This window comes from Strix aluco, chromosome 15 (genome assembly GCF_031877795.1).
Source record: "Strix aluco isolate bStrAlu1 chromosome 15, bStrAlu1.hap1, whole genome shotgun sequence".
Taxonomy (NCBI): domain Eukaryota; kingdom Metazoa; phylum Chordata; class Aves; order Strigiformes; family Strigidae; genus Strix; species Strix aluco.
In genome coordinates this window covers 12,791,055-12,805,417 of record NC_133945.1, presented here as the reverse complement: position 1 = coordinate 12,805,417, position 14,363 = coordinate 12,791,055, and the positions used below count along the sequence as shown (strand labels likewise).

The following is a 14,363-nucleotide window of genomic DNA, read 5'->3' as shown; positions in this document are numbered from 1 at the left end:
AATCAACATTTAAAAACAATGATTTGAACTGATGTTGACTGATTTGAACAGACAGCTGCTTTCATGAATAAATGAATTATTTGTGGAATTATATATAAAATAATATTTTGATTAGCTATGGCAAAGACTCATTAGAAAAAAAGAGCCGCTTAATATTTTTACAGTGATTTGTAAGTTAAAAATAGGTGGCAAACAGTGGGTACAATCAAACCTCTGTATCCATGTCACAGTGAGCCAACTTTCAAGTAACGTTAATATTTCGCATTAATAAATGCTAACTTTATTAGCAATGAGGTTTTGCATAAACCTTGCTTTCATAAAATCTACTTAGAATTTAGTATGATTGAGTCATTAACTTTTATTGTTTTCTTGCAGCTATAAGTCTGGAAATATCTATGAAGGTCAGTGGGAGAAGAATGTACGTCACGGAAAAGGAAGAATGAGATGGTTGACAGCTAATCAAGAGTATATGGGACAGTGGGTGTATGGCATACAGGTATTAATATCTTCCCCAGCAACCTCTTTAGTTCAGCATCTGTCCATTACTCTAGTAAAACTAGATAGGGAGTTTTTTACAATATCAAAGGAGCTTTGTATGATTGTTTTTGCCAGTTGACATAGCGGAAATATGCTGTTGATTCTCATGTTGATTCTCATGTTAGCAATATTCAAATTTTTAAAAAACTTTTGACTTAGTCTTACAAAATCATAATATAATTATCTAATGGAAAATATAAAGCTTTTTTAATTAAAAAAAAGTTTAAAAAGTTAAATGTTTGTGACTATGCTTAGCTTGAGATACGACTTCAGCAGTGAGTATATGTGGCAGTTTGCTTCTGTGTCACCTGTAAAATATTAGACCACACTGTTCCTTCTTGTAAAAGTTTTATGATGGAAGGAGAAGATCTCTAGCATTTTCTGTTCCTTCCATTTCTGTTGTAAAAAGCATGTGAGCTACTTTCCCTGTCTTTTCACTCTGCATAAAATTGTCAAGTAGTCCAGCTTCTGGAACACTGTGGTGCTCTGTCTGTCATGGTGTTCCTCGCCTGGCTGTTGAGCATTACAATCAAAAGGGTTCAGGCAGGAAGGATGTCTTTAGGAGTCCCGTGGTAGAGCTTGTTGAAGTATGTGTTGATTTGATGTATCTGCGTGGTTCTCCCATCCACTTTTGTAGAATATAGTTCTGTGCATGGTTTGAAGTACTGCAGCTATCAACTGGGTGCTTTTATTGGAGAGATTTGCCAACAGTGACTCTTAAAGATGCCTCGGTGATTCTCTTTTTTAAAAGTCTGGATCTGTAGCAGTTCTAGCTCTTCTGGAGACTTTTTTTTTAAACACAAATTTTTTTTCAGCATGGATATGGCACCCACATATGGTTTTTGAAGAGAATGCATGCGTCTCAGTATCCTTTAAGGAACGAGTACATAGGTGATTTTGTAAATGGGGAACGACATGGACATGGGAAGTTCATGTATGCCGGTGGAGCAGTGTATGATGGTGAATGGGTTTGTAATAAGAAGCATGGCAAGGTGAGTATTGACACATAGTAAGACAAAACTACAGACCCCAGCAGAGGGGAGGTTGTTCTGCTTTGTATAATGGATCTCTAGATTTCTGTATGGAAAACTACATTCAATTTGCATTGTGGATGGAATCCCAACGTAAAGGGCAGAGTCCACTGAAAGCAGTAGGAGTCCTTCCAAGGACCTTGCTGGGCCACAGATTTGACTCCCTGGTTAGATGTGTGTTATGCATGTGAAGAACTGCTTCTTACTGTGGAGATTTTCAGTGCAATAGGTGCATCTTGATTTTTGCAGTGGTTGATCAGTACTTCCACTCTTACACTACGAGCTAATGGATTTCAAGCTATCCTTGCACATTAACAGATGTTTTAAAAAGCCCTGTGAGCAAAGTGCCACATGTGCAAAATAAAGATTGTAAACAAGTCTTTATATTTGGGGGGTATTGTTTTTTCCTCAAAATACTTTTCAAAATCAAACATATATAGGCAATTCTTCGTCCCAGCAGTGTACTTTAATAGATGACAAAGTACTTTATAAAAGAGGGTAGGAAAAATTATTTTGATTTATCTCTTATATTGCATTTTTGCCAAGATTCTTAACAGAAAATTTGATTTAGAGCATTAGTGTCATTTTTTCCTGAGCTTTGATTTATATTTATATTGAAATGAATCAAATCTGTCCATAGGGCAAGTTTGTCTTCAAGAAAGGTTATGTTTATGAAGGAGAGTTCATAGATGATCATATAGTAGAATATCCTGCTTTTCAAGTGGATGCGATGAATGCGGAAGAGCTGAATGCTGTTTGCACAGGAAGTCATTTTGGCACTAGTAAGCAGCTTAAGAAAACAAATTCTACTCAGTTCACACTTTGTTGTTCCTTTTTTCTGTAATGTGAGCTGTTCATACTTACTCAAGAGCCAGACATATTTCTTCAAAGAACTTTGATAAAGATAGGAGTTATCTTAATAATTAATGACTTTTGGTCTCATGCTTCTTGGTTCCTGTACATGACACTTTGAGTTGAGTGACACATCTTGTAATGCTTTTGGAACACTGTTGTCTGAAAGTTTCATAACATACGTAATATCTACATTTCCTTTTAGCTAGGGGTTGAATTTGACAAAATTACTCTTCCACTGTTATGCTGTTGATTATTAAGTCTACTCCCTATAAAGGAGTCTGTTCTCAGTTTGAAGTCAGTAAAAGAAGAAGGAATAATATGTTTTATTTTCTGTGTGTGTGTGTACATATTTAACTTCATTTTAGTTTGTTCTAATTTATTTTATTTGCGTAGTAGAAAACACCACAGTCATTAATGGCTCAGAAAATACTTTTGTTCTGGGATCAAATATTGAGTTGGATATATCTTCACTGCTTGACTTGTTGCCAGAGGAAGAGAGACATGAAGAACTGAAACAAGTAAGAGTCTACTGTTTGATACTTTCAATTTTCCCTCACAGTGTGTTTCATATTATTTCATTTCTGGTTTATTTGTATTAAAGTAACTCTTTCCATTACAGAATTATTTGAAAACCTAAAGGCCATGAAAACAGAAAAGCAAAAACAATGAGTAGACAGTATTGCCTCTTCCTGAGCTTTCACTAGAAGACAAAAAATGTTAACATTCTCTGGAAGGGCATTCAGCAACTGCCTTTAGCTACTGTGGGGTTTGTCTGCTAACAGAGACTAATTTATTTTTATCAGTCACCAAAAAATATGTATTATAACTACAGTTGAGTAATGCTCTCATGAACGCTTAACCAGGGGTTTGCTCTTGGAACTTACAAGCTCAAAAGCATATTGATTGGCATTATATGCCCAGTTACAGGATCAATACAAACTGATCTCTACTTGCTGTGAGACGATGCTGAAACCATACCCTGTTTTATTTAGGTAGAATTTGCTGTGTTGAGGCATATTACAGAACTGAGAAGAGTTTACACCTTCTACAGCAGCTTAGGCTGTGATCATTCTCTTGATAACACCTTCCTCATGACTAAACTCCAATTTTGGAGATTGCTGAAGGACTGCAAGTTTCATCACTCCAACATAACTCTTGCTGAAATGGATCGGATATTGAGTGGTTTGTATTTCTGTTGACTGGGGTCTTGAATCTAGAACTTTTAATAGTAAGCTGTGCAGAGTTGGAGTGGCAAGTTCTACAGATAGCTCAACTCTGGTAGTTCAGTGGCCCTGAGTGAGTACCTCTGTGCCTGTGAGATCTCAGTGGATGCATTAATGCTTCTCCAGGTGCTTCAGGTGCTTAAGTAAGAAAATGCAAAATTAAAATACCACTTAAAAAATTGTTCTAAAGAGCCATCTGTTCAAAAATTTTATTCAGCCCTGGTCTTGCCGTTACTATTGCATGTAGTTTTAAGAGGTCTGAGAAAGAGAAGAAACAGATCGATCTTTTTTTTTTTTTTTTTCTTTTTTCCAGTGCTCTTACCTTTAGTTTGCATGTAGTATGTTGTTTTTCTTCCATAGAGCCTCTTAATCAGTCAGTTCCCTTTAGACCTGCAGTGTCCCTAGTATGTGAAGGGTTTAACACCAACTTCACTTCCCCTTTCAATCCTGTATGCTGAGTGGATGCATTTCTAGGAAGAAGGATTTTGATAAGATTCAGCTGTAGGTGGATGGTTCTCCCTTGACGTGCTTGTTTGAAAGTGATGCTGTGTCTGGTCTGATTCTTCTGGGAGTGTTGTTACACTGTAATAGGTAGAGATGGAGAGACAAGGCAGGCTGACAAGTCAATGTGCCTATAAGCATTTTAATGTACATTATAGCAATAGAGATTTATTTTTTCAATTTTTTTAGGTGATAAAACACAACTTGAGGAGATACATTGTCCACATGAGACTTTACTGTTCAGAAGATTTTTATCTTACCTTATTTATCTAGCATTTCATATCTATCATGAAGAGCAAAAGTAAGTTTCATCTTCTAATAAAATTTATTTCAATGTAATCCGTTTGAGTCTTCCCAGACAAGAGGTGTTGGTTTTTTTTTTTTTCAACTGTAGAGAGAAAGGTCCTTATCTGCATAAGTGTTTCTTAGAAATGATGTCCAGGAATGTTATTCCCACTGCCTGTCATATCCAAGGTGAGTAATGGTATTTCTTCTGTGCTGTGCAGTTCATTAATTAGTACCACGTACGTCACAGTTTTATTGTAATGGGTTTTTTTTCCCAATCATTTTTTAAAGGTATCTTATTTTCTGAAGAACGATGTACAGTTTTTGCCATGAGCTACATTGACAAATGCTGGGAAATATACAGAGCTTTTCGTAGACCGAGTACCAGACCTCCATTTGAACCCACAATGACAATGAGGCACTTCCTTTGGATGTTGAACGTAATTTTTTTTTTTTTAGTTTTGTGTGATTAGATGTGCTTTATTTGTTCAGTTTATATGAGCATTTTAAAATACTCCCTGTGGCTTCTGCACAGTTGAAAAAGTAGGAGCGATGTTAAAGGGACAGTTGTTCTACAGAAATTATTTATGTACTTTTGCATGGTTGAATTCTGATTTCATATTTGATCATTTCAAATAGTCAAATCTTAGACAAATGTGTTTTAAGGGAATATAAATATTTTTGCTGGCTTTGCAGACCCCACCCTGTAAAATGTATATATGAAAATGTCTTACTGGTAGAACTCAAAGACTGGCAGCTTTTGAAATAACACGGTAAACCACTTTAATAAAGTATTAATTTAATACATTGCAAGATGAACATGAGATTCTTTACTAAAATTCAGTAATTCAGGGACAGATCAAGATTACACTGAAGCTAGGGAACAATTCCCATTGATATGCCTGGGTTTTGTGTCACTGTCACTGTTTAAATCCAAGCTTTTTTTCATGAAAAAAATGAATAAAAATATCACATGGCAAAATTGAAATTTTTTATATTTTTAGTTATGAGCTTTCACAAGTTCTTTCTTAACACTGTTTTTTGCAGTCTAGGAAAAATGTCCATTGACATCAGTAGGGCCAGAATTTCACTCTGTGATTAATTACATATGTGGAAGTACTATTTGAAACCACTAGAAAATTTGACACAGACTTTAAAGGGAGTTAGATTACATCCATGTGAGAGTGCCTTAAGTGTTGTTAATATGTAACATTTATTCTTACCTAGGATTTTAAACTTCTCAGCAAACAATTAACTGCTTCCAGACTTGTGGAAATACTTGTCAAAGATTGTCCCTCCCTACAAGATAGCAGTAGTACCAACCTGGAGCCAGAGGTGTGTATGCAAAAAAAATATAGTTCATTTCTACAGGAACAACTAAAATTACTTTTAAAAAATGCTGCAAATAGTGTCCTATCTGCTAGAAAGGAGGAAAATTAATTTATTCAAAAAAAATAGAGAGTACAAACTTGAGCCTCTATATTTGTCTTCCTTTGTTCTGCCTGTATCTTCTAGTTTAGGTCACGTACTTTTATCTTTTGCGTATTATCTTGCCCTTTTTAATACAGTCTCAGCATACCTGACCATACAGGTAACTCCTTAAGAGTGCTGTAACCCAGAGGGTGAAATACCAATTTTCTAGGAGAGTGCTGCTAGTACTAGTTCTGTCTGTGGGGCAGTTGCCTGACAATATGTGTGTGCAGTGATTACGCAGGGATGAATCTCCCAGCTGCTGAGGCATGCACTGGAAATGTTAAGATGGGTTGATAATTAAGATGTGAACTCACTGATCTTGAAAATCTGGTGATCCAAGAAACCTGATTAGTGAAGTGCTGCCACCTCAATGAAGTTGACTAGTGACTGTAGAAGACTCTTGCGCTACCTGACAGCTGGCCTGCTATTGAGGGCCTTCACCCTTAAAGAAGGGCCTTCACACTTGCTCCGTGACAGTCTATCGTAAATGACATAATTGATTTACTGTTTTAAAACAGTATCTGATAAACTGAATGAACACCCAGTGTAAGTCTTACTAAGGGATTCATTATATACCTATTCTTGGGCTTTCTGGAAGCATCATATGCAATGAAATGTTTTAGGAAAAGCAATAGTTTTGTGTTATTTGTTAGAGAAATTTCTCGTAGCTCCAGATACAGCAAAAATCTATGCAGTGTTTTATTTCAGTATGACTTGTATAGGGCGTAACACAATATTTTTTTTTTTTAATTTTTTGAGCTTTGGCTGTTTTCAGTTTTTGTTCAGAAGAAGGGATGTTTGACTAGATAAATGAGGCCAGTGAGGCTTCACCATCGCTTTTGAATTCTTTGCTCAGGTACATATGCCCATTAATGAAGGAATTTTGCAAAAATGAATTAATTAATCACCATATTTGTTTTACTCTAGTTGGTTTTTCTTGAATTTGTTGAAGCTCTTCTTGATTGTGCATTGGTGTATGTTACCAGTGATATGATTAAGGAACAAGTAACTTGTGATAATTGGAAAAGAAGTAGCTTTAGAACTGAAGGTCTCTCCGAGGGAACCACAACTATTTCTCTGTATCCGGAATATTCTCTGTCCCAGGTAAAGCTGCTGGAGACCTGTTAAATATTACACGACCCCTTAGAGGGCAAAGTCAGGCCCTGCAAATGTTCTGTGTTTCCTGAACGTAGAAACCAATTTCCTTTTATTGCATAAACAGTCGTTTGATTGGGTCCTTCTGCTTTTTCTGTCTGTTGCTACCTTAGATTGTAACATCAGTATAGACGTATTTGCACATTTTCCTAGATAACTATAAATACACATAAAATACTAGCAAGTCTTCTGGTGTTCAAAGGGGAATTGAGGAATTGGTTGACTGGTGGAAGATATGCCGCTCCTGCTTTAAGTCACATATCTAAAACTGCTCTGTAAAAATGGCATTGCTGTTGTATGTAGCAAGACTTGCTGTTTCCCAGCAATTAAGCTATGCTCTTTTTGTTTTGCTAAACTTTTGAATAAGTATTTTGTAGATTGTAAGATGTTGCCTGTGACACTGGTACAATTTAGATGCACAGGGTACTTGAAGGCATGAATTAGAATTGTTATTGTTTGGAATTATGCACAAGATTAAAGTATTTTTATTAATTCAAAGAGCATTCCTAAACACCTGATTTCATCACAGTGTCTGTAAGCCTGTAGTGCCACTGAACACCACCACTTCCCATTCTCTGGCCAGTTGTTCCCATCCTATGGAACCCATTCCCTTGTATCACTGCAAGTATTAGTGCTGTTGCACAGTGAAATGGCCTAGTTAAAATAGTCAGAATTTCCAAGACCAAAAGAAAATCTTAATTTAAAATATACTGAACATAAAATTCTTCTTGTGTTTACTTTTTATTAGTACAGCAGAAGTACAATTGGTACAGACTTAAATGATGACATTTCTGAGTCAGCTGAGCTTTACACTTGCTCATGGTTGTCTTCAAGCAAAAGTGTCATATCACAAGATGAAATAAAGAAACATGAGGTATGTAAAAAAAAAAACCCACACTGCAAGATGGAGCAGAGGGTTTGCAATTCATGGGTGACAGAGTAGCCAAGGTAGTTTTAAGTTTGGAAAGGGACTAGAATTTCATCTAATATTAAATACAGTGTGTTCCCATGCCTGGATGCATGTATGAGCCTAGAAGTGGTACATTTCCATTGCTAGTAAAAGCATTTGCTCCCACACATACTCAGCTGCTGTTATTTAGAATATTTTGTGGTGTCTTCTACATTAACTAAAACAGTGGTGAACAAAGCTACAGTTTTATTTTATGCACAAGGTGGGGAGTGAGAGGCTGAGAAGTGGACAGAGATTTAGAAGCACTAGGGAAGGTAACTAATATAATTCCTAAAACATTTTTCAGAATTCTTCTAGCAAACCTTTCACCATCACTGCCTTTACAGTTATGTACCCAGTGTATGACTATAATGAGATTCTTGATATTCCAAAAACAGAACTGTGTTTGACCTAAGTTTTTGTGAGACTTTTACTGTCCCTTGTTTGAAAAGAGTGGCATCATCAGGCTGCAGAAGATGCTTGGGATGACAGTTGGAAAGATTTCAAAGCATCCTTTACAGATACACTCTTGAACGTTGTTCTCTTCTTTTCACTCAGTATATTTCACTTGGAGTATATTCCTATAGTCAGGAGTAGAAATTCATTATTGTTTCCTCAGGAGCAGATAAATATTACTATGTAGAGCAACATGTAAGAACAGAGGGACACGTCTAAGAACAAGAGCTTTCATTCTCTGTACTTCTATCTTTCCATAGCTCTGAAACAGGATAAATCCTACTTCCCTGGTTGATATCAAGGGTGAAGTGTTATGACAAATTTGCTAATACTTGAAAGTATGAAACATTATTGCAATTTAAATGTTTTGAAATAGGCATAATTGCAGAATGCATTGGATTGGCAGAATGTTTTGGAGCTAGGGATTTGCATGACTCGTGGACATGTGATTTCACTTTTTAATTTGAACACAAGTCCAGGCATTTAGTAACTGAATTTAAAACTTCTTGCCAGTCACTGAGATCTTCTGAAGACAGGGGGCAGCCTCTTCAAGGATTTCTACTGGGTGAGTACTGTGGTTACTATAACCATCTATAAGCAATGGCGCTAGAGGAAATTAACTCTTTCTACAACTTTAAAGATGATTAAAATAGTGGCTGATCATTGAAATAGCCAATGAATTGCAGTTACAGAGGGTAAATGCATTCAGTTTGGCAATTGTGACAAGGTTCAGCTTTCCACACCTATACACAGATAGCTGGGTAAGTTTGAATTTCTGAACTTTTTGTGATTTTTTTTTTTTTTTTTTTTTTAATTAGAAGCTATCACATTTACCTTAAAAATAGCTTAAAGGCTTTTTAAAACTAAATTTTTCCTGTTCTGTCCCACTTATTTGGGCATGGAAACAGGAGATCAAACTGCACTGTGCTTTCATTATAAACAAACTTTTCATCAGTACAGAAGTGTTTGAATCACAGGTCTAGCTGTAAGGTCTGATGACAATTTATATTTGTTTGTGCTGAAGATCAAACCTGATATTTAATGCACAGAATTACAGACTGAGTAATTTTAATTTTCGTTCTTTGTGATATCAGATACTGTTCTCTCATTTCACACAACTCCTGGAGATATCAAAGATGTTCCGTCATTGTTCAGGTGGGATGCAGAAAAAGAACAAGATTTCTCTCCAGCAAAGGAATTGACAGGTAAAGCAGCCCTACTGTTTTAAGACTAACACAAAAAAATCTCTCATAGCTCTTGAATTGCAAAATTTTGTTGTATATGCAGATTTGTCACAAGAGGGCAGTAAATGAACATTAATTCTGGAGGAAGATTTTTAAAGAAAATTTCTAAAAGAAATTTTTTAAAGAAAATGAAACTTAATAAATGAGACTTTTAAGTACTGACTTAAATAGTTTCCCCATTTTTAAAATGCTGCATTTTATTTGTAGGGCATCTATAAGCTGTAATTTTGTTATTTTCTCTATGAAAAGCTCAGTTGGCAAGCCTGTCCAATTTTTTTTTAATGTGTTGGACAAATAAAACATATTACTGGTACTTAATATAAGAATTATTATTAATGGTGTGCCACCAGTAGTTGGGATGTCATATGATGGGCCAGCAGTCATGCAGAAGAGAAATCAGTGAGAGCGTTTTCATTTTTATACCATCTCCCTTCTGGCTGGTCTCATCTGGGTTGGTTTTTGTACTTGTTAAACGTTTTCCACAGATAAATAACCCAAATCCAAGAACATAGGTAGATAAGGATTTTTGTGTAGTCATCAGCTCTTCCACCGAAATCTAATGACTGAAAATTTACAGATCTGAAAAAACATTGCTTCCGAAAGAAACAGCATGGCCCCTAGCCTGTTTTTTGACAGTCCTGACAATTGGATGTTTGCATGCAATTCTGTTCTTTCAGGTAGTCATGTTTGTTCCTCCATTTCCCCATGCACAAGAGTAATGGATACTGAACTGTCATCAGATTACTGCAGAAGACATTTATCATAGGATTAAAGGGGAAAGTTCATGTTCTTTTGATGCCATTCCTAGGGACAGGTCACTCTGAAGACCCACAAAAGGGCCATCCCTTTTCACATGCATCAGTTAAAAGTTTCTCACAGTTGCCATCTTGAGTACCATGCAGAAGCCACTTTCCCATTGCAGGGTATCAGATCTGAAGTATTGTAGTCCAAAACACATTTGAAATAGAAGTGCCCTGCCAAATAAACATGTCTAATTTACATGTTGCAGATGAACCAAAAGAAGGCAAAACTGAACAAGATGAGGAATTTCGTCTGTGGATGTGTCAGGTGCAAATCTTTTTTACAACTAAGCTATTTCCTGCCTACCAGCATGAAAAAGTGCTGAGGGAAAAAATAAAAGAAAACCGAATACAAGATGCTGAATTAGCTGAGCTGAGAAAGATCAAGGATGAAGAGCTGGCAGAGTGAGTTGTTCTATCTTATCTTGAAGCACTGTTATATCTTATCTTCAACTAACAAAATTATTGAAAATAGGAAGTGGTATAGCATACTGTAACTAGGAAGACATCCAGGTATACTAAGCAACATACATAATAAAACTCATGTGACTTCTGTTAGTGTCAGGAGTAACAAATACAGGCTGCTTTCAGGTTACAGAACTCTTAACTCTCTGCTATTTCCTGGCATTTGAGCCCTGCTCTGGGTAAAGGCAGTTAAGACATATTTTTTTTATATACCATAAGTCAGTCAGACTTGAAGTGGTAACTAGACAGATTTTCTGCTTCTCTACAATATGACAGTTTATACTGCTCATCCTGTGAATATAGCTGTAGTTGCTTAGCCAGTATAAATCTGTCTTCCCCTCCTGCAGTACATTAAATTTAAACTTTGTTCATTCAGACTTATTGCTGGAAGAGAAGCAGAAGAGGCAAAAAGCCAAGAAGCAGCTGCAGCAGAAAAAGCATTGGATTCCAAGAGTGCAGATTTTAAGGAGTTAGAGGAGCCTGTCACACAGTTAGTAACAACAGAGAGTGCTACAATGGGTGCCTCTTCCTTCCGAGGGGGCACTAAGGTGCCTGCTGGCAAAAAGAGAAAGAAAAAATAAGTCTTCTGATGAGCACTGCTGAAGCTTCAAGTAAGTACTCTTTGAATAAGAAAAAAAAACCCAAAACAACCAACCACACTTGCAGTAAGGTCTAAAATACAAGTATGACAAAATTGTATGCACAAGACTTGCTCGTTTCAGAAGGGAACTGTCTGCTTTTACATTAAGGGGCTTGGGAAAGAGAACAATCATTTACATGAGTGTAACCCTTTAAACAAAACTATTCTAGAAGTCAGTATTTGACTTGTACCTAAAACTTCCCTCAGTGTTAAGTTGATATCAGTTCTTGTATCTGTTGTGATCATATGTCCCAATGAAATGGTTTCTACTTAAAACATGGTTCATTTGACTGAAATACTGCATATAAACAAGTGTGTAAATCAGGCTGAAGCAGGAGCTGCAAAGAATTGGGAGTCTTTTGTAACCAGTCTGGTTTACAGTGTTAGAAAACTAGCAGAAAGTCACACAATGATGCAAATGAACACAGGAAAACAAAAAGATGCCCTTAAAAGTGTAACAATTACTAGTTTTATTTTACTGGAAAATATTCACATAACAATATCAGAATGGAATGGTACAGATGAACTCAGCCTTGTTTAATTAGTTTGCACATAAACATTTTTAAAATCTAAAAATTTTATGATCAGAGTTTACAGATTTTAGTAGAAATTTTGATTCTTACAAAGCAAGTATTGCTTTACTATTGTCATTGTTCCAGTCAATAATATGACTAATAACTTTTCATGTTGAACAAGTGTCTGACATTGACATCTTCAATAAATCAGCCCTTTGCAGATCAATCCAGGAAGAAAATATTATTAAACTGTGTTGCACAAAGTTTCTTCACTTCTTCTGTTAAAAAAAAAAATAAATATTTCAGTATGATATTTGACTAGAACCTCTGCAAGAAAAACCCTGGGGATTATCAAGGTGAATTTAATTACATTCTAACAGAAAAAAAACCCTAGGAGTTTCTAATGTGGAAATACACTTAATGTTACTGTGTTTTCAGCACGAGAAAGTTGAGTCAAGTCAGACATGTCTCAGTGTCTGAAAGATGAGTTGTATTTGGAGTAGCTTAAGTGTAAATGATGGTTTGAGAATTTGTTGCTGGGCCATTCGTCTTGTCAAACTTTTACACTGCAACAGCAGAAGACCTAGCTTCAACACAAGGAAGTATATTGTAACCCCTTTTCAGGGGAAGGAGGGATTAGGGTAGCCTGTTACAATAAATGAAGACAGCAAAACTTTTGCTTTGTGCTGTCCAGCAGACACCACTTCCTCAGTTTATCAGGCACAGAAACACTGATTTACTGTTTCTGTATGGCAGATTTGATCCTGAAAGACAATTAGAAATCATTCTGTAAGTCATGAAACTCATTCTTTTTAAAATTTATGTTGCTAAGCTTTGGTCTTGGAGAATTAGTAATTCTTTCCCATCATTCAAGTGAGCACATTGCCTCCTATTAAAACAGAGAGCCCTTAAAGTGCTGCAAGTAAGACTCAAAGTGCCATTTCTCTTGGTTTATTTAAAAGCTTTTTGCATCTTAATGTTAATTTGCACTCTTAGTCAGAGTAAGTAATTTTCAAAACAGCATTAGAAACAAGACAACAATGGGATGAGGATCACTGACAGGATAGACATTATGTCTAAGTAACCTACCCATGGATCACTGACAAATAAAACCTAACTCAGATGTAAATATGTTCATCTCTCACCTGTAATACACTTCATTACTCCTAAACTAAGCTCACAGAGCTCTCCTTTATTATTTGAAGGAGGAAGAATGACTGATTAATAATTAAGAACATCTGCTGAATATTTATGCTGTTCTTTCACAGCTGGTGGAAGGCAGACTAAAACCTTATGCAAACTTACCTGGTCTATCATAGATAAATCCCTCTCTAGATTTCTTGTGAGATGGATTTTATTACTTCTTCAGGGACATACATTTTAGTAGTAACTGTATTTAAAGGTAATAAGAAACAATCCTTACCATTAACTTCAATCAGATTTGCATTTTTTTGATTCAAAATAACATACAGTTCTCGCTGGTCAGACTTTTTCCCCACTACCCAGTAATCACTCATTGCCTTCACAATAATTTCCTCATCTTCATCAACTCTGAAAGAAGTTTTAAAAAGTAAAGAAGGTGGCAGCAAGTTCATCTTCAATAACTTTATTTGTAATCATTAGGACAGCTTAATGTCATAAATTGTTGTGGTTGTGCAGCATCGAAGAGAGACCACCAATACTAACTTAGACATAGTTTGGCAATCCAGGATGAAGGCTTTATAAATGGCTGCCTAGGACAATTACATCCCCAGATGAGTAAATTGTTAACTAGCCAAACACTCCAGTGCTCTGAAGAAAACACCTACCATCCATGCTGTTAAGAACACACTTCATAGAATTATGTGCTACACGGTGACCAAATAATGAAAGCTGGAGGTGGTATGGTAATACTAAGCTTTCATGTATCTAATTGTTAAACCTAGAACTAAACCATGCTCAACAACTAGATATGTTACATAAAGCTGTCACTAACCCAAGTACTTCCACAATATGAAGAAACATTCTTTTTTCATTTATAGAAAAATAAAAACCTTGTCCTTAAACAGAGTGGGAAAATTGCTAGTCACTAATTATAGACATCACAATCATTCAGCATTTTCATGTTCATTAATTTTTACACTGACAGAGGGTCTCTCCCACCTTGAAGCACAATACCCATTGACAAGAAGCCAGTTATCTTCTCTAACAGCAGTATTGTAACTGCAAGGTTTGCATTTCATCTATTGTCTAAT

The 14,363-nt window shown here is 36.0% G+C and overlaps 2 protein-coding genes across 7 annotated transcripts in view; one reads left to right on the top strand and one right to left on the bottom strand.

The window, feature by feature from the left end:
* Positions 1 to 14,363, top strand: part of LOC141930370 (radial spoke head 10 homolog B2-like) — a 24,733-nt gene that overhangs the window by 5,406 nt on the left and 4,964 nt on the right. For 4 of the 6 annotated variants that reach the window (XM_074841084.1, XM_074841080.1, XM_074841082.1 and 1 more), the window contains 15 exons: positions 376 to 496; positions 1,353 to 1,529; positions 2,209 to 2,350; positions 2,817 to 2,941; positions 3,416 to 3,605; positions 4,337 to 4,448; positions 4,542 to 4,621; positions 4,724 to 4,872; positions 5,660 to 5,767; positions 6,833 to 7,009; positions 7,809 to 7,934; positions 8,979 to 9,030; positions 9,560 to 9,670; positions 10,719 to 10,914; positions 11,351 to 11,585. In XM_074841084.1, the coding sequence (XP_074697185.1) occupies positions 376 to 496; positions 1,353 to 1,529; positions 2,209 to 2,350; positions 2,817 to 2,941; positions 3,416 to 3,605; positions 4,337 to 4,448; positions 4,542 to 4,621; positions 4,724 to 4,872; positions 5,660 to 5,767; positions 6,833 to 7,009; positions 7,809 to 7,934; positions 8,979 to 9,030; positions 9,560 to 9,670; positions 10,719 to 10,914; positions 11,351 to 11,555 (2,071 nt within the window). In that variant the 3' untranslated portion in view covers positions 11,556 to 11,585. Of the gene's footprint in view, positions 1 to 375; positions 497 to 1,352; positions 1,530 to 2,208; positions 2,351 to 2,816; positions 2,942 to 3,415; positions 3,606 to 4,336; positions 4,449 to 4,541; positions 4,622 to 4,723; positions 4,873 to 5,659; positions 5,768 to 6,832; positions 7,010 to 7,808; positions 7,935 to 8,978; positions 9,031 to 9,559; positions 9,671 to 10,718; positions 10,915 to 11,350; positions 11,586 to 14,363 lie in introns of those variants that run through there. The other 2 variants (XM_074841083.1, XM_074841085.1) reach the window with 2 other exon arrangements.
* The window catches only part of CCZ1 (CCZ1 homolog, vacuolar protein trafficking and biogenesis associated), a 15,583-nt gene continuing 13,280 nt past the window's right edge, over positions 12,061 to 14,363 (bottom strand). The window contains exons 14-15 of the mRNA XM_074841090.1: positions 13,553 to 13,680; positions 12,061 to 12,407 (exon numbers count right to left, since the gene is read on the bottom strand). Of these exons, the coding sequence (XP_074697191.1) occupies positions 12,352 to 12,407; positions 13,553 to 13,680 (184 nt within the window). The 3' untranslated portion in view covers positions 12,061 to 12,351. The remainder of the gene's footprint in view (positions 12,408 to 13,552; positions 13,681 to 14,363) is intronic.